This window comes from Larus michahellis, chromosome 3 (assembly GCF_964199755.1).
Source record: "Larus michahellis chromosome 3, bLarMic1.1, whole genome shotgun sequence".
In the NCBI taxonomy this organism is placed as follows: domain Eukaryota; kingdom Metazoa; phylum Chordata; class Aves; order Charadriiformes; family Laridae; genus Larus; species Larus michahellis.
The window spans coordinates 67,388,000-67,410,158 of NC_133898.1; the positions used below are offsets into that span (position 1 = coordinate 67,388,000).

Sequence of the window (22,159 nt, forward strand, 5' to 3'; positions counted from 1 at the left end):
CTTTAAGTAAAAGTGTACTCATTCTCTGAAATACGTCACTTAACTGTTGTTTGGCTTGTGCAAACGTCTTGGAGGTAAAGCAAACTTACGCTTTGCTGGCATTGCAGCTGGCAGCATATAAATCTGGTTTATTGATACCTTGTAGTGTTAATAAAAAAAGACATGTTTAAAATAATCCCAAATGCCAATAGGCTTAGTGACATTTAAGCATGAGCGATGCTGTCAGTTCATCCACAAACAAAAGCGGTACATCTTAATTTGTCTAATTACGCTCTAACATGCAGACCAGCTGCTGCTGTGAACAAAAGCAGTTGATCGCACCATTTTATTAATTGCATATTAATTGCTGCATTCATGTTAACCATATGGGAGACAGTGGAATGGAGTGAAGGCTACTTAGCGGTGGAAAAGAGAAAATGAACTGGCAGACTGGTATCTTCGGAGGACAAATCTCAGAATGATAGGCTGCCTGGAACTTGCTGGTATGATACAATTTTTAGAAGGACTCTGTATTTTTTCCCCCCATGCTAAATTACTGTATTTAAAAGTGAGAGGGATTTAAGTAGAAAGGATTGTGCCTTGCATGATGACTCTGTTGTTTGTGAAAGTACTACTGTGCAAGTTGGTACTGAATTTGTTTGGTAGTTTGCAGAAGGCAGCCTTGCTGGCACGTGGCTGTCTGCCTTTGTCTGCCTGCTGGGACGATGGATGCACCCGCGCTGCCTGGAATCGCTTCTTACAGGAGCAAGGCTGGAAGAGCCAAAAGGAGTATAAAACTTGCTGATTTTTATACTTTATACAGTTTTACTGCAAGTATGTAGTCTTTGTAGGTAACAATGGTAAGTCTTGAGCAGACCGGGCTTCCTAGAGTGAAAAATAAAAACCTTGCCACAGGTGGGTTAGCTGGTGTAAAATACCTAGAGCAAAAAGCAAACGGTAGTGGACCGGCCGCTGCATGTGTCTGGCACCAGATTACCTTGCAGGATGTTGAATGATGGTCTTCCTGAAAGCATGGCTTCAGAAAGCTGCCCTCGATTTCTTTTTTTTTATTTTTATTTTCGTGCTGTGTGAAGGCAGCAGCCACTCTCAGCGGACGTGCAGCAGTTCTGCCGGGCAGCAGGTGTAGGTTGGGAGTACGCACATGGTGACTTCTCTCTTGTCACCCCCAGACTGACATCACAGTTTATGGCACAGCTCCGTCAGCGGGGCTGTGGGGTGGCTGTCTCCTGCCGACGGGCAGCCACTGGCTGGCCAACAGACACCCACAGCAGGGACAAATGATACGATACGTGCAAAGGAAGCTTACTGCAACAAGACCAATAACAACCCAAGGTCTACCTTGAGTATATTTCCTCTGTTCTCCCCTTCACATCTCTTTAGGAAGGTGAGCAAAGCCCCGTGCTGGAATTTTTAATCCAACGAAGGGGCAGCAGGTTTGGTAAGAGGAAGACCCAAGAGCAGCTCATTGGTTTCTCAGACAGGAAGCGATGAGTTAATGGCAGATCAAATAGAAATATGTCTAATTGTGTGAAAGGAAGCGCAGGACTGGACCTGGAATATGCAATGATATAGAAAACTCAATCTTGTCAGTCAATTAAATCTGCCTCCTTGGATTTTCTAAAGTAAGTATTTAAACATTAAAGGCTTAGTCCCACCTCATTGCCAACAGATGGCATTTTGTTTGCATTTCCTAAATGTCTCAGAAGAGATGGGATTTGGGAGAGATTGGGTTTTGGTTTTGTTTTTTTTAAAAAGGGGGGGGAAGTGGGGCTGGGCCCACAGCCTTTGTTTTAATTAACATATTGTTCCAGAAAAAAACCCCTAAAATAATTTTTCAAACTGTATTGGAAAGCACAAAAGGAGACACAAGGATTGCACAATTAAGAAATTACTAATAAGGAGTTGAAAGTTAGATTGGATCCGATCTATTCTGAGAATATGTGATCCAAAGCAGACAATAATGGTGACATTTTTATGCTGAAGTAGAAATTGGGGCAGAGGGGTTGTTGGTTTTTTGTGGGTTTTTTTTGGTTTTTAATCAGAAAAATGCTTTAAGTGGCTCATCACAATTACGTCTCAATTGGTGCTGTAATACACTGCAGTGGGATCTGGATTATGGGGATGATGCATGATTGGAAAGACACAGCTTGGATTTGGGATTGTGCTGGTACAGCAGTTACAGAAACAGCGCCTGACTTGTGAACTGACCAGTTTTAACCTGGAGTCATTGGAACAGAATAAATGTTGAAACCCTGTGATGCCGCTTCTCTGGTCACAGCAGAAAAGTACTTAACCAGCCTCCCCGTGTCTTCTGTGTGCAGGCAGGCAGGCTGTGGCCTGACTATTACTAATTTAAAGGCCGAATTCCCCAAAGCATTGCTTGTGGCTGTTAGGCTGCAGCCCCTGGCTTTTGTCTGGAAGCTGTTTTTCAATATGCTGGCAACTGTCCAGGTTACTAGCGAGGGCTTGTTCTCATTAGCTGAGCATGAACTGGTGTTGTTGGAGACTAGGATTCTGGAGAAGAGAGACAAACTTGTAAATATTGCGGTTGGGAGGTAAAACATCCAAGTGTGATGCTTTTTCTGTGGGAGTGCCCAGCTACCCACTCTGCGAGGGGTCAGTGGCCATATGCTGTTCATCCCAAAGGTCTCATCCACCGTTTGTCTGACTTCAGATCTGAGACACAATGACTATGGGACAACTTCTCCTCTGGTTCAGTGCTCTCATTTGTTTGTCCAGTGTCCTTTGGGCTTTTTGACAAGGAGTTTAAGAACAGTGAAGTCTTACACACAAGAGCTGTGGAGCAGGTTTGTCATTGTCCAAAAGCATTGACAGAGGTTTATAAAACCATTTCTCTGCAGTTACATGATCTGTTCCAGGCAGGGCTGATTAAACTTGTATCTTCAAAGAAGGTTTGGCACCTCTCCTAACTGAATGATCCCTCACGGTTGTTCTCGACATCAACTTTTAATCGGCCTGGCTGTCCTTTTGTTTGTCAGATGTTTGCCACAAACATGATGGCACAGCTAGATCAGGGACAGTGGGCTGCTGTTTGGTGAGTGCAAGCAGGTCCACAAGCAGATGGTGGTAGTGCTGTTAGGTTAAATAATTAATAGCATCAGAGAAAAAGATGCTCTTTTATGTCCAGTAGCTGAAGGTGAGCATGAGTTTTTTCCTGTGTGTGATGCTAACCTTTTCCTGTTAGGTTTTAATTAATCCAAAGAAGAGCAGGATGGTAATTGCCTTCACATAAAAAGAAATATTTTCAAAGCCTATATGAACACAGTGTTTTAATTTCTTCATTCCTGAAGCAGGGTGTGTGCTCTGTACGGAATATTAGATGTTGTGGCATGTGTCAGATACTTCTAATGGCTGTAGTTTCACCTGTGTTTTTCAAACCAGACATGGTTTAAAAACAAAAATATAAATTGAGTTTTGCAGCGTATCAGCTTAGATGATTCCTGGCATGATGGCAAAGCAGGGATCCTGTTAGATGGTGCTTCTGTATAACTCAAATGGACTGGGACTGAAGTTTGTTTAGTGCTGCATTGCAGCATCCTTAAAGGGTGCCAAAGGCTAGAGCTGCTTGTATCATTATCCATAAAGATGGGGAAAAAAGGAAGAGGCTTTTCATGCATACTAAATATTGCAGAATGATTTTTGGAAAATGTAGCTGTGGTTTTATTGATTGGTTTTCCTGAGGTGCCTGAACTTTATTCACACTGACTGTATTATTGATCTCCCACCTCCTTCTTTACGTCCAAATTGGATCTTCTGCTCCAGGGGTCAGCCCTGCCCTGGAGCCAGCGGACACTTTCCCACCTCACTCTTGCAGACTGTTTTTTAAATTGGCCTGCTCCTCTCTTCTCAGTAACTAGTGATGTAAAAGGTTCCAGTTCTGTAATAGCTCAAGCTGTCAGTAATTAACAGCCCTCTGGGCAAATTTGTAACCCAAATTTGAATTTGGATCGTTGTGGATATTTTAAAAATGCAGCCGCTGCGATATGCGGTATCAACTATCTTGAGATGACAGGGTTGTTTCCTTAGTTTTATTTGGCTTTATTGAGAGCTTCTAATAAGAAGATGCTGACCACACAAAGATCATCTTAAAATTTGTTTTCAAAATCCATTGGTATCTGGTGCTGGCTGAGATCCACATGCCCATGGCCAGCCAAAGACATTCTCTGGAGATGCTGTGGTACAGATGTTGGTTTAGTTGTTTCCTTAGGAGCTTAAAACAGGTTGCTGAATCCTGCAGCAACATAATTATTAGGTGACTGTTATATGCACTCGATGCCTTACTTTAGCTTGGAGAATATTGTTTCTCAGGGCAGATTGTGCCATTATTTAGTTGGAACATGCCCAGGTTTTCAGATTTTGTCAAAAATTTTAGGGCTTTAGGGACAATACCAAATGTCGCAACTGCTGAAATCCATTTATTATTTGTGAACCTTAGCTTTTACTTATCACTTTACTATTGTGTTGTGCAAATAATATTTTGGGGGAAAGTTTCTGAAAGTTTCTAACTAAGAAACAAAACTTTTTTTTCAAGTTGCTATGTGAGACAGTGAGCGAGCACTTGGTGCTTCATTTTGGCATAAGCAGTTACATGATCGTGTGAACGTTGGTATTTTCCAAGGAGCTTAATCTTTTTCATTTTGAAATCGAAAAGTTCTTAGGAAACTAGAGGACATACTGGCCTAATTTTAAGAGAGGGTGTCTCTGATCTTAAGTGTAGCTTACCCTGAGAAAAAAAGAAGAATTTGCAAACTGCTTATACCGGGATAATCCATATAAAAGTATCCCAAAGAGCAATGTTAGGCGAGGAGATGGAGAGACACTACAAGAATTCTTTCTATGACCTTTAAATAAGTGAAATGAGTGGGGAGCGTATCCCCTTTAGGATACCCGTAAGGAGAATGCAGTCTGAGATTAGTTGAAGATGTCTGTTGGATATTAGTGTGGATCCACAAGTGCACAGCTGCCAAAGATGGAATTACAGACTGAAGAGGGAGGGTGGTTCAGGACAGAAACTCAGAAATGGCATTTTTGCAATCTGGTTTTGTTGGTTTTGCTCTGAGTTCTACAGGATCAATCAATGAGAAGACTTATGCAAATTTGTCTGCCTGATACGGTTTCCGTTGCTAATTCAGAAGAGAAGCATCTTTATGGTGTGTTATTAGGGCAAATAAGAATCAAGATTTTGCAGACTGACTTAATTGCTGCAGCCATTTTTGACCAGTTCTTCAGGATAAGCTGTAGCCTAGGAGCATTGAGGTGGCTTTGGAATTTAAATTGAGACTATTTCCTGGTGGAATTTTAAAAGGGTCTTCCTAGGGAGAGAGAAAAGTACTCTTCTGGGAGCTGACGTTGCCTTAGCTGGGGTTCAGGAATGGCCGAAGGAAAAGGGATTGTGCCCTGCAATTGAGAACAAAACCATGAAACAAAATTGCACATTCACTAAATGTTTTCTGTTCTCCTGCCTGCAGTTACAGTGTGTGGGGAGATGCTCTAACCAAAAGAAACTGACGCTTTGTCTGCGGGCAGCCCTGCCCAAATGCTCCCTTTTCTCTCTGGTTGATGTGTTTGCATGATAGAGGATCTGTGGAAAGATGTTTTGAATTGTCAAAGGAATGAATTAGCTTCATTGTGCTGTGACCTAAATAGGATCATCAGATCAATCAGTCTGCTGCTTTTCTGTCCTCTCCGGGCTTAGGCTGTGCTGCTTCTCCTTCTCATCTTCCTCCCTCTTCTCCCTGCCCCTGCCAGGCACCCCCTTTCCCAGAGCCGGCAGCCAGAATCCAGTAGGAGCCTGAGTCGCTGCCGGGGCGCTCTCTTTAAATCAGTTACCTGCTCGGTAATTAATTGGGCTGAGAGAGGCTCAGGGCCTGGCTGCCCTGCCAGGCCGCTGGGGCACGGGGCCTTCATGGCCTGTTGTGGTGGTGGCAGCTTCAGGATAAAACACTTTTCCTCCTTTGTTCCCTCTCCCCCGTGCTTCGTCCTCCTCCTGATCCCAGGTTTCATGAATTGTAATTCGGCAGTAGCCAGGGAAGTATCGCAGTCCTTCACCAAGGCCGAGGTTGCCGTGAAGGGGCCCATTGTGAGGGAGCTGGGCCGGGGGAAGGAGGGCTGCCAAGCGCTGGGCCGCCTGGGACGGCCCTTGGGGAGGGGACACTTTTGTTCCCCTGAAAGATGCTAGGAGAGGGCCAGCCAGGAGTGGCTCCAAGGGAGGGAGAAACCTCCTTCTGACCATAAATTATTGACTCCCGTGGTCTGCGGGGGGTGGTTTCGACTCCGTTTAAATGGAGTTGACAGCACGGGTGAAGATGGCCAGAACAGGCCGCGGGTTTTGAGAACACTTGAGACATTCGGCGTTTCCTATCTCAGGTACTTGATATTGCTTAAGGAGGAAAGTCTCGCCCAGAATTACAGGTGCAGCCTTCAAGGCCGGGTGGGGTGGTCTGGGCTAGGCAGGAGCCCTGTGGCCTGCAGGAAGGGGCTCAACCCGCCTGGGGTCCAGGCTCGCCCAGCGCACGGCCCGGGGAGGGAGTGCTGGGCTCAGTCCCACAGCCGCTCCCCTCCAGACACCCCAGCTGCTCAGGGGTTGGCAGGGGGCAATCCCAAATACATCCCACATGATCCCATCCCTGCAGACGTGCCCTCCAACATCTTATTCCTCCCCACGCCGGCTGCCGGCGAGTGGCACAGTGGAAACTTACTTAGAGCGAGTGACTGACGTGTCTGCAAAAAGCGAAGCCGTGGATTTAATTGTTTTGTGTACATCTGCTTGCCAGCATGTCTACTTTCCCTTTTGCTTATTGAACAGAGACTCGCCAGAAGAGCTCTTGCAGTGCAGTTCCCAGCTCAGTTGTATGGTTTTACTTTTTCTTTCCTCTTAAAATGTCATCAATGCCATACAATTGTTTAATGGAGGATTTTTCCATTGTCTGAATAAAGTCACTAAGGCTTACAACTTTAAGTTTTGAGATGACCATACATCTGTTAGCAGCTTGATGCCTCATTCCTTTCACAAACTTGATGTTGGATTTACCTCTTCCTCATGAAAATAAGTGATAAAATTTGTCTTGACTTGTGTGAGGGAGCAAGAGTGGGTTGCTTTAACTGTTCTTGTGGTTTGGTTTGGTTTGGTTTTTTTGGTTTGTTTTTTTCTTTTTTTACTTCTTAAGTTTTGTAATGCAGGTGTACATAGGCTGATGAGCGGCAGTAGGAAGGAGAACAGTTTATTCTGACCAATTCGTTAGTGTGCCTGATGGGACAGCTGCCACGGGGCTGCTGCTGGGCAGCTGCTCTGGCTGTCGTTGTGAACAACCCAAGTACGTCCCTTCTCAACATTTGCCTTTCTATAAAAAACCTCAGCTTCAATGGATTGGGGGCACTGGTGCAAGGTTCAGGGCACTGGGTTGTGAATGGGGGCTGGACAGGAGAGCCCCCCTCTCCAGGGGCTGGCTTGAAATATTTCTGTGGATGAGTATTTCCAGATTGTTTCACAGGCACTGATGTTTTATGTTGCCGTAAATGTGGAGGGGTGGCTGTCCCAGATGGCTGTCGCAGAGCAGGTCAGCTGGAAACCCCTCTAAAGAGGGGAGAGCAGGGAGAGGAGTGAAGGAATGGCTGCAGCGTTTCAGGCATGCCATGCACAAGCAGACACTCATGTTCACTTCTCTTCTGGGTGTACGTGGCCTCTACTAGAAATTAAAATCGGTTTAACCACTCAGGGATTAAAAACTATTATAACGTGGACTAAAAAAAGACGCAGTTTTGCTAATGACTGTGTTACACGTTCATGATGTTGAGCGTGCTCGTTGGCACTGCATCTTGTGCCTCTCATTTTCTTTGCTTCAATCTCTGACTTGTTAGTTAGGAAGGAGTTTCCTCTGGGCCAGACTTTGTAACCTAAGTTAACGATCCTCTCTGGTAAGTGCGAATTAGCATTTGCTGAGAACATTCTCCATATTTTCTGTATTCCTTGTGATAGTATCCTTGTGTGGTGGCAAGCGAGTGTGATCCCTGCTTGTTAAGGATGTGGGAACTGAGGCGGTGGGTTAATATTAACTTGTCCAAGATGAAGTAGGAAGTGTGTCACAGAGCAAAGTCTCCCCAGTCTGCCACCTGTCTCAGTCATTTCCTTTTAAAGAACTGATATCACAGTGTGTGCACACCTACTGTTCATGCTGGGTTTATCCAGCTTTAACAAACGTAACATTTTTTTTTCTATCAAAGTAATTTTAGGTGCATTTTTTGTTGTTGTTTGGTGGGGCTTTTTGTGGTTTTGTCTGCTGGATAGGCAAAGTTAGAGGCTAAAGTCCTCTATCTGTTTGTGTAGTGACTACAATATAAATTTTCTCAAACTGTGCCATCTTTTCCTTCTCTTCTCAATGTAGACAGGTGGGCTGCAGAGAGGCACACTTATCTTCATGCTTTCAGCTCTAAGAGGATTGCCATTACAAGCCAGTTGCAGTGACAGTTTCTTCTGACAGGAAAAGTGTTTAAAAAAACCTGGATTGAGACAACATGCTGAATTTCATGGAAATCTATGGGTTTGTCTCCAGCAGGGAAGGGTTTTTGGTTCTTGTTGGCTCAGATGCAGATACAAGTAGCTGACTGGTCATTCCTTCGGGATATCTCCTCATGATAGCCATTTTTGGTGTTTGACCTCTTTATCAGCATGACCAGAGGGAAAGTGGAAGCAAAGGAGGGGGGAGGATGAAAGACAGACGCCATCTTATTCATTGTTTGTTACTGGGTTTGAGTAGCTGCCTCCATACTGAAGATCAGGGCTTGAGGACAGTGATCAAGGTGATCAAGTGCTTGTTCTCCGGCAGGAGAAATGCTTCAGGGTGGGTTGAAGATCCAATAACAAAGAGCAACACTGGACTTGGCACACATTGCAGCCCCCTTGAAACTGGGAAGGGTTCCCAGAGCCGTCCAAAGTACCCAGGATCATGTCGATACACAGGGGCTTGGCCATGAAAAGGGAACAAAGTCTTGCTTCCCAGGGCTTGCAAGCCTCTGTGAGGTGCCATAAAGACCTCCGGGAGAGTCTGTGTCACTTCCAGGAGCCCAGCGTCCCTCACATGCCAGCTTGAAACTGTCACCTTCTCCTGTGCAAATGCACTGTAGCTTCTCTTCCCGCTTATAGAGGCACTTCCTAAAAAAAATCACCACAACACTAAAAAAGGAGTTACCCACCTTCTGGGTTTGCTGCCGAAGCTAGAAACAAAGTCATTCTCGACTCGCATCCAGAGTGTGTCCAGCAATTGTGCATGTAAAGTGGTTTTAATGGTGTATGGGTGATGGCAAATTCTCAATGGGGGTATTATTGTGTATGTGATTTTTTTTTTTCAAAAAAACCCTGACATTATAGTTACTTTGTTACCAGAGTTTGATGTCAGGGTCATTTTTTGTCTGAGGTGCGTGATGGAAATCAATGTGAAAGCAGGGGGGCCTTCCCCGCAATTGCTACCATGGCATCATGGTCTTCTGTCCCTTTGGCAGATGTCAGTCAGTCAAAACGTCCCTTGGACCAGTAGCTGCTGGAGAGACCTGCTGCTAATGGCAGTTTTGGTGTAATTGTAATTGTAAAATCTCTGGGTTTGGAAAATACTGATAAAATGCTGATAATAGGGTGTTCAGACAATGGCGGAGGCACTTTCTTTATGGTGTGTTCTGCGCGGTGCTGAGCCTCAGCCATTTGGTGAAACTTGGAGTGAAGTTCCTGTGGAGCATCTGCTTTTTACCTGCTGTGCTCCAGAGGCCGCATCCTGCTGCAGCTCGGGGGTCAGCCTGAGCCCCCTGCTGCTGGCATTTTTCTTTTTCCTGAGGGGAAAAAAAAAAAAAAAAATCCTTTTCATTGTTAAGCCGAGGGGCTTTCCTGAGCTTGCTTTGTGAAGGAGGGCTTGCTTCTTGAGCCTGAACATTGTGCGAAGGGCATGCCCTGCTGAGCACATTGATTTAGTGCTTAGCATTTTCTCTTTAACTTTTGCAAAATTGCGGTTCGTTCCTAGGAAGGATGGCCGTGGACCTCTGTACAGATACATAAATTTTTTTTTAAGGCATGAGGATGTAATACGCATCTCAAAAAGCTGGGCTGTTTCATCTCTGTGCACAAGTTTCATTTGATGAATAACAGGCTCTCTATTAGCCAGAAATAACTCGATTTTGTTTTCCGTGTATCTGGTCTGAGATGACGCTAATGAGAAAAAATCAGGAGCGTTGCTGAATGAAATTCAATATGTAAAATTAGTGGGCTGATGTCCCAGGCAATGGCAATGACTGCGAGGGAGTGTGTGTGTGTGTGTGTGTCAGGGGAAGGGTGGGCACTGCGGAGCGCAGGCTGTATGTTGCAGTCCTTAATAAAGTGGGAGCGAGAGGGTAAAAAAAGGAGGGGGGGGAGGGAGGGAGAGTGAAAGGGGGAAGGATGGGAGCGGTGGGAAAGCAGGGCATCCTGATTTGCACGAAAATGCAACTCTCATTTGCAAGTGGAAGGGGGCTGTGGAGAGGGAGGGCTACCGGCGGGGCTCGGGGGCTGCCAGCCCGCCGGCGAGCATCGGGGAGGGAGGTGCAAAGGGCGGGCGGGGTGGGGGGGAAGGTGCCAGCGTCTCCCTCCCTCTGCTCCGGCGGCAGAGCCGGCTGGCGCTATGGGAAGGAGAGAAATCACCTGCAAACTCCGTCTTTCTGGAGCAGCCTAACTTGGAGAGCGGAGGAAAGGATGAGAAGAAGAACTGAGTATTAAATGCAGCAAGAAAGCCTGATCTTTGGTCTTATGCAAACGTGAATAACAATTAACTTTTTTTTTTTCCCCCTTCTTCCTCCTCCTGTTTTGCATGTTGAAGTTGGCTGTTTTCAGCTCACAAGGTTATATGTGAGGAGGAGAAATCCAGGCTAAAGAACTGTAAACTGGTTTTGAGCATCAGAAATATCCAGGCAGATTTAAAGTTGTGGTTTCAGGAAAGAAAGGCGGAGGGGAGAAACCTGGAGAAGAGAAATTTGGTGTGTAGAGCTTGATCAGGCTCACTCTGGAAAACAGTCGCTTTTCTGCTGCTCCTCCTTTTTATGGGATTTAAACTCCAGGATTGCGGTTCAGCACCTCGAAAATGGTGGTTTTCATCAACACAAAGCTTAAATCTCTCATGAAACTTTTCAAGAGAAAGAGTAAGTAGTTGTGTGCGCTCGCTGTCCTTTTGGGGAGGCAGCTGAGTCCTGCAGGAAAGTGTGATTCCCTTTGGCTTTGCTACTGCTTTCCTGGCACCTCTTTTTAAGTTTATCTTACTCCCTTCTCTGTTGAATATTTTGTCATGTGCAGAGGTAGCCTTATGAGGTGCTTTAGGACCTCCTTTGGGGTACTGCGTTTCTTTTCAAGTCCTTTGTCGCGATGGTTTTGAAGGAGCCTAACTTCTCGGTGTGACAGGGGCAGCTTGGTGACAAGGCTGAGTGTGCCGGTGTCACCTGCACAGGTGTCCTGCTGTGTGCTGGGGCATCCCCTCTACCTCCATCAGATGTCCATCTCTGTGCAGCTGCTGAGCGCTTGTCTAGCTATGAGCTTGTATCTATAGGGCTTGTTCTGAGATGAATTGTGTTTTTTAAAGATGCTCTAGTTTCAGCATGGCTTTTAAAATGGCGAGTCTCCATGTAGTTCATGAAGACGGACAAACTATGCTCAAGAAAGTAGTTTGTGTCTATCCGCAGCACTTCTGTCGGCTAGTTTTGATGACTGTTGCTCTGGTAAGCAGTGAACTTTAATTTTGATATGGCTGGACTGTGGGAACGGTGTGCTTGACAGCTGGTGTTTCCCTTCTCTTCTTGCAGCCCCAGCCTTACTCCTCTCCCCAACCTCTGCTCAGTCAGGGGATGGTGAAGGATGCTTTTCGGGCGGGTCATTGAGTATACTTAACCCTCTTTCTGTAATATCGAGATGATTGATGCTGTAACCAAGTAGGTGGTGACTTGTTGGTTTGTCCTGATTTAGGTTTGACCTCTTGTTAGCAAGGACGGGAAAAGCAGGCACAGACTGAATGTGTATCTGCCTTGTTGCAGCCTATAGGTCTGTGAGAGCTGGGGGGATGCAGGACCAAGCCATCTCAGAGATGAAGAGCCCAATTGAAAGTCTTCAAAAACGTTTTTTGAGGTCTGGTACTAATCTAAAAAAAGTGAGGAAAGGCAGTTGAGAATCACCCTCCCGCTCCAAGTCCTTTTAGGACAAAACAGGCATTGAGCATTAGGCTGTCAATGGGTTTTGAAGAGAAAGACGTAGCTTATTTTCTTTAACAAGTACCGACTATTTCCATCTGAAGTGATCTCGGCAGGTGCCCAGTGGTGCTAGGGAAAGAGTAATTTTTCGGATGACAGGGGCTTCTCAGCTCACATGCCTCCTCTGCTACTGTGGAGGCACGAGATAAACTTCACCAAGGGATGCTGCGGGGAGCTGTGCCCAGGGAGCAAGGGAAGATGGGGAGCTGGCAGCCAGGCTGGCGTGGCAGGGCTGTGCCAGCCCAGCAGGTGCTTGGGGAGGCAGCATGGATGCAGTGGCTCTTTCTGCTTTGCAGAGCTGGAACCAAGGATGTGCAGCCTGCTGGCGGAAGGCCAAAGGGTGCCTGGGGGATCATAAAATATGACCTCCAACTGCCCTCTTCCTGTTATACAGGGTATAAGGCCATTCAACTGTAGAAGTTTTTAGTGATGATAAACTTTAAACATGAGGTAATGACTGTCTCTCGGGAAACATAAATGATAAACAAATCTTAGCAATATGTGCTTCTGCTGATTCATTACTAGGCTGTCTGTAGGGAACTTTGAACTTGAGCAGTGTCAGTATTTTATTTTCACGTGTGTATTGGCTGAGAAGAGTTGGCTAGAGCAATCCCTCTTCAGTGCTGTTGTGCTCTGAGCAGTGTTTGCCCAGGGAGTTGCTGTTGTCCAAATGTGCTTTCCACTCATGGCAATGGAAAGTATCTCATTTGTTGGCTTACTGAAATTTTTGTTTCCTGGTTTGAGCAAGTGTGAGGTCAGAGAAGGTTATTTCTCGATACAAATGAACGTGCTGTAATCTCTCATGGCAACTGTCATATGTCCAGGGTCACCCTCAAGCAAGAGGAAGCTATCCTGCAATGCACTGTGCCTGGTGGGATCAGGGGACTGGGAATGTTGATTCCCAGTCACATGATTCACAATCACATGTTGATTGTGAAGACTGGGAGCTAGAGAGGGGAAGACAGAGTTGCAAGTTGAGATTAAATACAACAGCAAGTATAAACATGGGAAGAGGGAAAGGTGTTTCCTACATAACACAGGAGAATAAGCATAAACTAGAAATGAGAGGAGGGTTTTTAACTGTCATGGAAGTGAGATTCTAAAGAGCATTTTGATGGGACTATAGTGGCAAGCAATCTTTTTTGTTTTAAGATGGTGCACGACAAACTTAGGTGTGGGGTTTCGTGATGTAGCTATCTACGATAGCATTGAATTTTCTTATTGTCTCTCTCTGCAGCTGTTTCCAACCTAGATGAAGAGAGTAGATGGACTGTGCACTACACTGCTCCGTGGCACCAGCAGGAAAATGTGTTCCTGCCCTCCTCAAGACCACCTTGTGTGGAGGACCTGCACCGACAAGCCAAGCTGAACCTCAAGTCAGTACTGAGAGGTAAGATGCTGCTGCTGACACAGATGTGTCCTAAAGGGACAGTAGTTTTTGCCACAGTCTTTGCAAATATACCCAAATTGCAGGCTTCGGAAGAATCTTACTTGTTTTTCTGCCTGCGGCACATGAGGAACATTAGTGGGATTTACACTCTCAAACATCAGGATAGGGCACAAATGCTTTTGCTATCAGGAAAGAAGGAAATCTGTTACCTGGCAGAGCACTCTAGAATTGAAAAGGGGAAAGCCTGGTGTCTTTTGGCCATTTCCATTTAGTCTTTGGAGTTTTTCCAAAATGGTACCTTCTATTTTAATAAGACCTGAGTTACTCTGCTTATACATTAGTGTAGGAGTCACATCAGAGGTGCTTCATTTGGTGATTTTTTTTGGTTTTGGTTTGTTTGGTTTTTTTTTTTTGTACAATGTCATTTCCAGGGATGTGGCTACTTGTGAGAAGTTGGAAAAGGTATTGAGGGCAGAGAAGGGAAATGGGGAACAGGGCAGTCACAGGGACTTTTTCAGTAGTGTAAGTTCTTTCTTGCAGAAGGGTGCAGTGTGTTTTTAAGGACCAATTTTTACCCTTAGTAAGTTAATTTGGGATGTACCTGTACAATCTGGCATGGGAGCATTGTGTTGTGTTAGTGCAGCCGTGAGGATAGAGGCAGGCAGGCAGCCAGAGGGGAGGACTGCAGAACATCTGTCCCTGGGCCAGAAATAAAGTTTAAAATTACAGCTTAATGTCTGTGTTCTGGAAATGGTTAACCTAGATTTTTTCTTTACATTGGCTATTTAACAAAAAGGGTTACCCTGCGAAGAGGCGACTCTTTTCAAGTCCCTTTTTGTTTCAGCAGGAACTGCAGGTACTTAATGCCCTGCAGAGTTAACCTGATTTAACAGAACATAGTAAATTTTGTTTGTTTAACACGACATTTCTGCTTTTTAAACGTGCAGAAAACTTAATTTTCTGTGTCTGAATAGAGAAGTGTTTGGCTGACATATTTTATTTCTCTTGCCATTTCTCCAGTTAATTGATTTTCACCATCTCTTACTAAGTGCCTTTTGTTATCATTTAATAGAGGAATCTTGACAGCTGGTGTTATTAGCTCATGCATGGCTCAGCAGATAGCCTGTGTGTCCTCTATACTTAGTAGTGGATTGATGCATTTTTGCAGCCCTTTAGCCTTGAAATGTTTACCGTTCCCTTGCAGGCACACTTACTAGTTCTTTACAAAAGGAAAATATTTGCCTGCTTTAGATTATAAAGAATACTGCTTGTGGTTAGCTTTTTGTAAACTTTAACTACTCATTCTTCTATTTTTCTGTTGTCTGTTTGGGACTATTATCAAAACTGCACAGGCTAAAACGCTGCTCTGATTTTGCTGTTTTATCAGGATTGTATCTACTGCAGTTTCATCTACAAAAAAAATTTGTATCTAATATACTTGTGTGAAACTATTAAGCTGCTTCCCCCAGCTTGCACATCTGAAGTTGTTTCTGCAGGGATTTTTCTCTAGAATTTCTGCTCTTTATAGAACAAAAGCTATTCAACACTACTACAGTTTACCAGTTAGCCATTTCTGTTAAACAAACTGGCTTGTGCACACAATGTAGGACTTCTTGGTAATGAACTGGACTTCAGTTTCATCCTTTCAGGGTAATAACTGAGAGAGAGAGAAGAAACTGTGATGCCTTCACCAGACCTCAAGTTGCTGACATAGTCAACAAAACTCTGCTTTTATTTATTTATTTATATAATTTCAAGCTTTTTTCCTAGGCCATGTTTATTCCCTAAGAGCAGTTCTAAAACAACTCCTTGCTATGGCTGTCCTGAGTAGCTACAGCATAAATTTAACACAATTTTCAGTAATTTCATTACTGCCTTCTGTGGTTCTGAGTAGTAAGAGAGGCAATAACTAAAGTTCCATCAGTTTTACTCTGCTGCTATTTCAGCCAACACTGTGAAATCAGGAACATGCAGGTGCTTCCGATACCATTTGGGGGGATTGGGTTAAAAGTTGTGTAGCCAGAGCTGAGCTTCATTCAGTGTAAAAGTGCAGTAGAAATTGTCACATAATTGTGATGATTGTTGAGCTGCTTTTCCGCCTGCTGCTTTAGAAAAGACAGATTTTTTTCCAAAGCTTTTTAGTGGGTAGTAAATTATCTAATGCTATGTAATTATAACAGAGAAGACCTTGAGGAAAAGTAGTCTCATGAGAAGCACCAATGCACTGTCATGGGAACTTTATTTCTGCATTTCTTGGCATCATGGTGAAGTTTGCATTTTGACATCTTTTTTCAACCAAATGCATTGGTTGAGTTAAAGCATGAGGCAGCACAACGGCTGTGTGTGACTTGATGTGCTGCCTGGGTGGTGTGAGCAAACAATATTGAATGACAAGGTGTGCCACACTGTGGTGATGGATCCCCCTGTTCTCCAGAAAGCATTTGTACAAGCTGGAAAGGAGTGGAACGAAAGAAAAATTACTGTTTTGTGGTAAGTCAGAGATGAAGTAGTGAAGGTGTACAGCAGGGAAGAAATACTTAGGTTTGGTAATGGAGGAAACTTCCTTGCAGTAAGGATACTGAAATCTGAAAAATTTGGGGCTATGAAATCATTGGAGGTTTTTTAGAACAGATGACAGAAACACCACTCAAAAATCATTTGTGTATATTTGATCCTACCTTTAGAGGAGGCTGGGAAGGAAGAGAGAACTTCTGGTGGTCCCATTTAACCTGATAGTTTAGCCCTCAGGACCACATTATAGCTATAGTTCAGACCATTAAAACACACCTGTTTGAAAGTCTTCCAGTCCTGTTCTTGTTTGGATTATGAGATCTGACATTGCTGGTACATAGCAACTTGATTGCATACTATTAATTTGTTATTGCATTCATTGCTGCCCCAGTGAATGAGAAAACTAAGTATAAAACTTAGATAAATAGCAATTCACACGTAGAGCACAACAGTCATTTAAACCACTTGTAAAGATACTGGATATATAAAATCTTTCAAAATAATTCAAGCAAGGTATTACTTTCTATCAAAGTGTTTTCACCTATCTAATACTAACCGGATAAAATCCCAGCTAGCTTTTAAGATAATGCAAGGTCAAACCTATTTATTCTGGTACAATTTTGACAGCTCAGCAGATTTTTGACCACATGGGTCTAGCTAAAAAGCCTCGTGAAATAGATAGGAACCTTGCTGTTGACTAGAATAAACTTTTAAGCACCACTTAAGGAGCAGAAAAGCTATTATTGCTACTTATTCTTAAATTGATTTAAGAATAAAAAGTTAGGGATAGAGCTATTAAAATGTATGATAGCTAACTTGTGTTGAGAGATGTCAGGTACTCTGCCTGGTGATCTCTGCATGCTCTACATACCTTTACAGGAAGCAGTGTTGTGTTTGGAGGAGGAGATTTTTCCTTATTTTTTTGTGCAGTTGATTATTTTACTTTGTATATTATATATTGAAATGTCCACTGCTTATTGCACTGCCAAAATGGATGCAGCATGTGATACTAGATGCTGCATGGGGAGATTTTTTTTTTACTTTTGTACCTGTGAACTAGACTTTCATCCTTTCAAAATCAAGGGAAAATACTGTGCTTTTCCTTTATGAAGCTACTTTCAAGTATAAATGGTGAAGTCTTGCATTCAAATTTGTTTATAACTGAGGTAAAGCTATTTATCCTTCTTCAGGCATGCAGGTGCTTAGGTGCCCCCTCAAGTTTTAAAAACAGTAATCTGAATTAGAAAATGAAGTTCCTGGAAAGTTTGCGATAACAGTATAACTGTTCGCAAGAACTGAAGTGGCTTTATGTAACTTTTATTAAAATCTAAAGTTGTCATTGATGACAGTCAGTGGCTTGAACATGTTTAACCCAGGCTGCATTACTATGTTTCAAATGAAAGCTCTCAAATAGCTTTATCTGTAGCTAAAACAGAAAAGCAAATTCAGCTGCACTTCAGAGTCATGGTGCCATTGCAATATGACTTAAATGTTTATAAAATGATGCCGTTCTTTGGTTGTGGTGGTAGATCCCGTTATTTTAAATGGTTTGTTGTTTTGGGGTTTTTTTGCTCTGGATAAAACAGGCCCTCCCTTTCTTTGGGGAAGCAGACAGGACCTTGGAGTACCTGGTGTAGCAGATAGCATGACACATTGGATGTCAAATGTGTGCCATCCAAGGCGCCTGTTTCCTTACTGTTGGGGCCAAGCTGCTCTAATTGGCCTTTCCTGAGAGCCTGTCTGAAGTGGCCTCTTCCTCGTGTTTTCCTGGTCACCTTAAGAGAGCTGTTTTCCAGCATACAGATATTCAAGTGGAAACACTATTGACCTTGTGTGACCCTGTGCTCCGCTTCACTGTTTCCTCCTAGGGAGCTGTGAAAATGGGTGATGAAGACGATGGGTGGGGAGGAAGAGCTGAGGCTCTGCATGGCATCAGAATCGTCAAATCAGCCCTACCCCCTTGCACTGTATGCTCTGCTCCAAGGCTGAAGGGCTGCTTAACTTATTAAGTCTCATGTTGCCAATGTCTGCCGAGTGGCTGGACCAGCTCTGAGAGTCTGCTCCGGTCAGTAGCAGAACTACGAGTACTCTGAACAACTGCTGAACAGCTGTGTTGTTCAGAGTGGCATTGGTTCATTTTTTTTAGGGCAGACCATTATCTGTGCTGAAGGGGCAAGTGCCAGGTACTGCAGTGTTTCCTGCAGCTTTTCTGGTCCATGAAGCCAAGAGTTTGAGCGGGTGTTCAACCAGAGTCTAAAGGGTAGCACCACAAAAAAGCCCCTGTCCCTGACATGGTGCATTGGCATATCTGACTTGTTGCTCTGCAGCATGGTGGTGTTCAAACAACCATTGTCTGAAGAAGTACCTAAAGTCGAGTGATCTTCAGCCAGGAGCACTGATACAACAACATTAGCACATAGCAATGATGCAAATATTTGGGTAAGAAGAGTAAATTGAGACTAATCCTTGTTTTGCTAACAAATTGAGACTAATCCTTGTTTTGCTAACTGAACCATAATCTAAAAATGACCAACAATAAGGCATGAAGCATGAAGACGGAGAGGAGAAACAGCACTGTTGCAGTGTTGCTTTGCTTAACTGCTTGGAGCATGTCTTAAGTGTGCCCGTCTGCCTTCTGGACAGGTTTGCAGTGTTAGCACAGGTGTCCTAAAAGAAAACCTAAAGTAATCTGGAATGCACTGGCCTTGGATAATCTTGCAAATTATGATGAAGTGAAGGAACAGGAAAATTTTTCCTATCACACTCCTGAACTGTCTTTGCTTCTGCATTTTTTGAATTATCCTATATTCTCCCTCAAGCGTGGATTTAAGTCGGTTGGTGAGATGGGAGGCAGAGAAGGGCATATATGTAACCGTATTTCCAAGGGGCAGTTTTCTTCCAGTTTCAGCATTTAACAGTGTAGAGCACTTTTGATTAAAAAAATAAAAAGAGGGAGAAGAGCAAGCCCCACTGTTTCATATTGTCACTTGTCCATCATGAGTTGGGAGACAATAGGCATAAAGGGAAGGGACAAAATAACCGTGTTAGTGTTAAAGGGCAAACACAGCCAGACTGAAATGATATCAGGCTTTCAGGAGATAGGCAGCTCTTGAATGGTCTTGTGGGTGCTGTCTCTGTGCATGTTCAAGTTGCAGATGAGGAGCAGTGTCATGTCACACGCTGCTGGTTACTGCCCGGGCTGGCTGTCCTTTCCAGCGGATAACAAGGTGTCAGATACATACTGAGGAAGGTGTACCTGTAGACAGTGGGAACAGTCTGTATGCTGATTTCCATGCTCGTTTCCAGACTATAGCTGCAGAGACTAATTGCACAACTGCCTATACTTTGTGCCTTTTTCCCCCCAGGGTAATTGTGTTGATTCAAGCTACGTACATAATATAGGGCTCGTTGTTCCAATGTCTGTGATGATTCATTTATTATCTCATCTTCAGAAGAGCTGGATTTGGCTGACTGTAGCTTCTGTTTAGCTTTGTTGGCCAAATTCAAGGAATGTATTTAAGCAGCAGTGATTGAAACACTTGATTTGTTTTCCAGAAGACATCTGGTTAGCATTGTCAAATAAAACCGGATTTAAGTAGTTACTCATAAAGCCTCTATTATGTCTTGCTGCAAGACCCTCCAGACAGGTATGTGTTTAGCCTTTGTTTTCTCAGTGCATCTGCCAGATCACGGTTCAGATGAGCAATATTAGGGTCAGTCCTACTAGTCGATAATCCTGCTGAGAAGATTATGGACTTGAAATAATCTTATGTTTCATTAAAGAGCTGCAAAATAGGGGGGGAACCACTTCATATTAACAATAGGTCTGGTTCAGGTTCAGAGAGATGTCAAGATGTGAGCGCTCTACCAACTGGAAACCTTAATGAAGCAAAAAAACATTAAAGGCTAGGGGTAGAACATATGTTCCGGGAAGGCCTTGGAGCTGTAAAATCAAAAAATAGAAATCAACTTATTTCTCATTATTTTAGTTTCAGTAATCAAGTTACTACCAGAGGTTCTGTCCATGTATCCTGCCCTTTTTACTGTTCCTGAATTAATTCACAGTACATCTGTTGATGGTTTTGGCTACGTTCCATACTCCAACTGCCCTTTCTAATAAGGAATTTTAAAAAGTGAGTATTCAAATTAAACTAAACGGAATTTGACTGGCAGTCTACACTGCATGTAGACTGTGTGTTTGAAAGCTGCTCTTGTGCTGAAAAACTGAGCTACTCAGAAGTATTTATGTTCCCTATTTTTAGGTTTAGTTACATAGTGCAGTGCTGAGTTTAAAAACATACAGGGTGGTTACATGTAGATTGGTTGCATGTTATACATGATAAGTGAAAACAATTCCAGTGAAAGGGTTAAAAGAAGACAAAAATTTGTTTCAAAATAATACTAATGATACTGTTTATTTTGTAAACCAGATTACTGTGTTTTCTTAATGTTTTATGGTACAAGTCAGAATCAGTAGGAAAATTTAGCTGAAAGATTATTGAACCTTACCCCATTTCAGATATTTGCTTTTAGTGGAGAGAAGAGATTTGAACTGTTACTGTCTTGTGTAGTTGTTTCAGTGCTAGGCAAAGCAACTTCCATCACAAGGAATATCAGACTTTTGGTTGGTTGTTTCCCTTTTTGCTTTTCTTCTTCCTTCCTCTCTTAGATTGGGGTTTTATACGTGCTTGTTTACAGCATTTTAGATAGCTTTAAGTTTAACATTAAGTGTCCTAGGAGAAAAAACAATTAAAATTCCCTTCATATTTTTATATTGGCTGTGTTCAGTTGTCTAAGAAACAAAAAATATCCATAGAAATGCTAGAGAAAAAGTGGAGAGAATGATTTTGATGCCAGCATCAAACATGCAAAAGGAAGCAAATAAACTGTTAAATTTAAGACATCTTGTCACCACTAAATGTGGTCATATAACACACTTGCAAAAATTTAAATTAAGTCGAGACAAACAGTGTTAATTATTTTGAGCACTCCCCAGTGACAGCTTGTTAACAAATAAGATTTGTAATGGCTGTTGCATTTTGGTGCCATTAGAAAGGTTTTCTGTATGGCTAACTCATGAAGATTATGTGGGGAATTAAGGATGGGATTAAATTTATTTGTTTTTTAAAATCTTCAAGAAAAGAAAGAATGGAATGATCAGTCATGTTTGCATTGACTTAAGGTTAAAGATATTTTCACATTGCAGAGTTCTTTTTACTTTGGATCCTTCTTAAAGACTTGCATCAGATTTGGACCCTTGAAAATAACTTGAAACTAACTAACTGCGTACTTGCCTTACTTGAATGTTGCACTTTGATGACCCATCCTTGTGCTGCTACAAGCGTGTGTATGGCTGAGCCCTGACGCAGGTTGGAGAAGCTCGTCTGGAAGGGTGGGCCTCCCAGCCTGGCTGGGCATCCACTTGCCATGTCAGGACGCCCATTCCAACGAGGCAGTGAGCACTTGTGTGTTGGAGGGAACAGATCTAACATAAATACATTTTGTTGCTTTCAGTAAGATTTCTTTGAAGTATCCATTCAACAGACTTCTCCATTGCAGAGTCCAACAGCCATCTGTTACGGTCACCTTCATTCCGTGGAGCCCAGGAGATCTTTGTTTCTAGGAAACTCCGCACAGCATCTATCATAAAAAACTACCTGTGTGGCTGCTTATTCAAGAGGGAACACACATAACAGTCTTTAAAAAGTCTGATAAGCCTTTCTTGTTACTCATCAGATAAGGCAGCCTTAAACAATTTAGGTTTTGCTGCTGGGTTAAAAAATTGCCACTTCATATGGCACTTCTTTGTGGAAGAAGTGTGTTGGGTGGCACCAGTGTTCACTGTCTCCAGGATTGTTTTAGGCTTTTTCATACATACTGGTAAAAATAAAGATCTAGAAATAGCAATATAAAATTGCATTTGGGGGGGAAGGGAAGGGAATGGAATAATAGGGAAGGTAGCTGGATTGGCAAAGGCTGTCATTAGCCAAA

At 43.2% G+C, this 22,159-nt stretch overlaps 1 protein-coding gene across 12 annotated transcripts in view; it reads left to right on the plus strand.

Moving 5' to 3' along the window:
• The window catches only part of NHSL1 (NHS like 1), a 182,200-nt gene that overhangs the window by 118,670 nt on the left and 41,371 nt on the right, over window positions 1–22,159 (plus strand). For 11 of the 12 annotated variants that reach the window (XM_074580606.1, XM_074580595.1, XM_074580597.1 and 8 more), the window contains one exon: window positions 13,505–13,657. In XM_074580606.1, the coding sequence (XP_074436707.1) occupies window positions 13,505–13,657 (153 nt within the window). Of the gene's footprint in view, window positions 1–10,606; window positions 11,173–13,504; window positions 13,658–22,159 lie in introns of those variants that run through there. The other variant, XM_074580603.1, reaches the window with a different exon arrangement.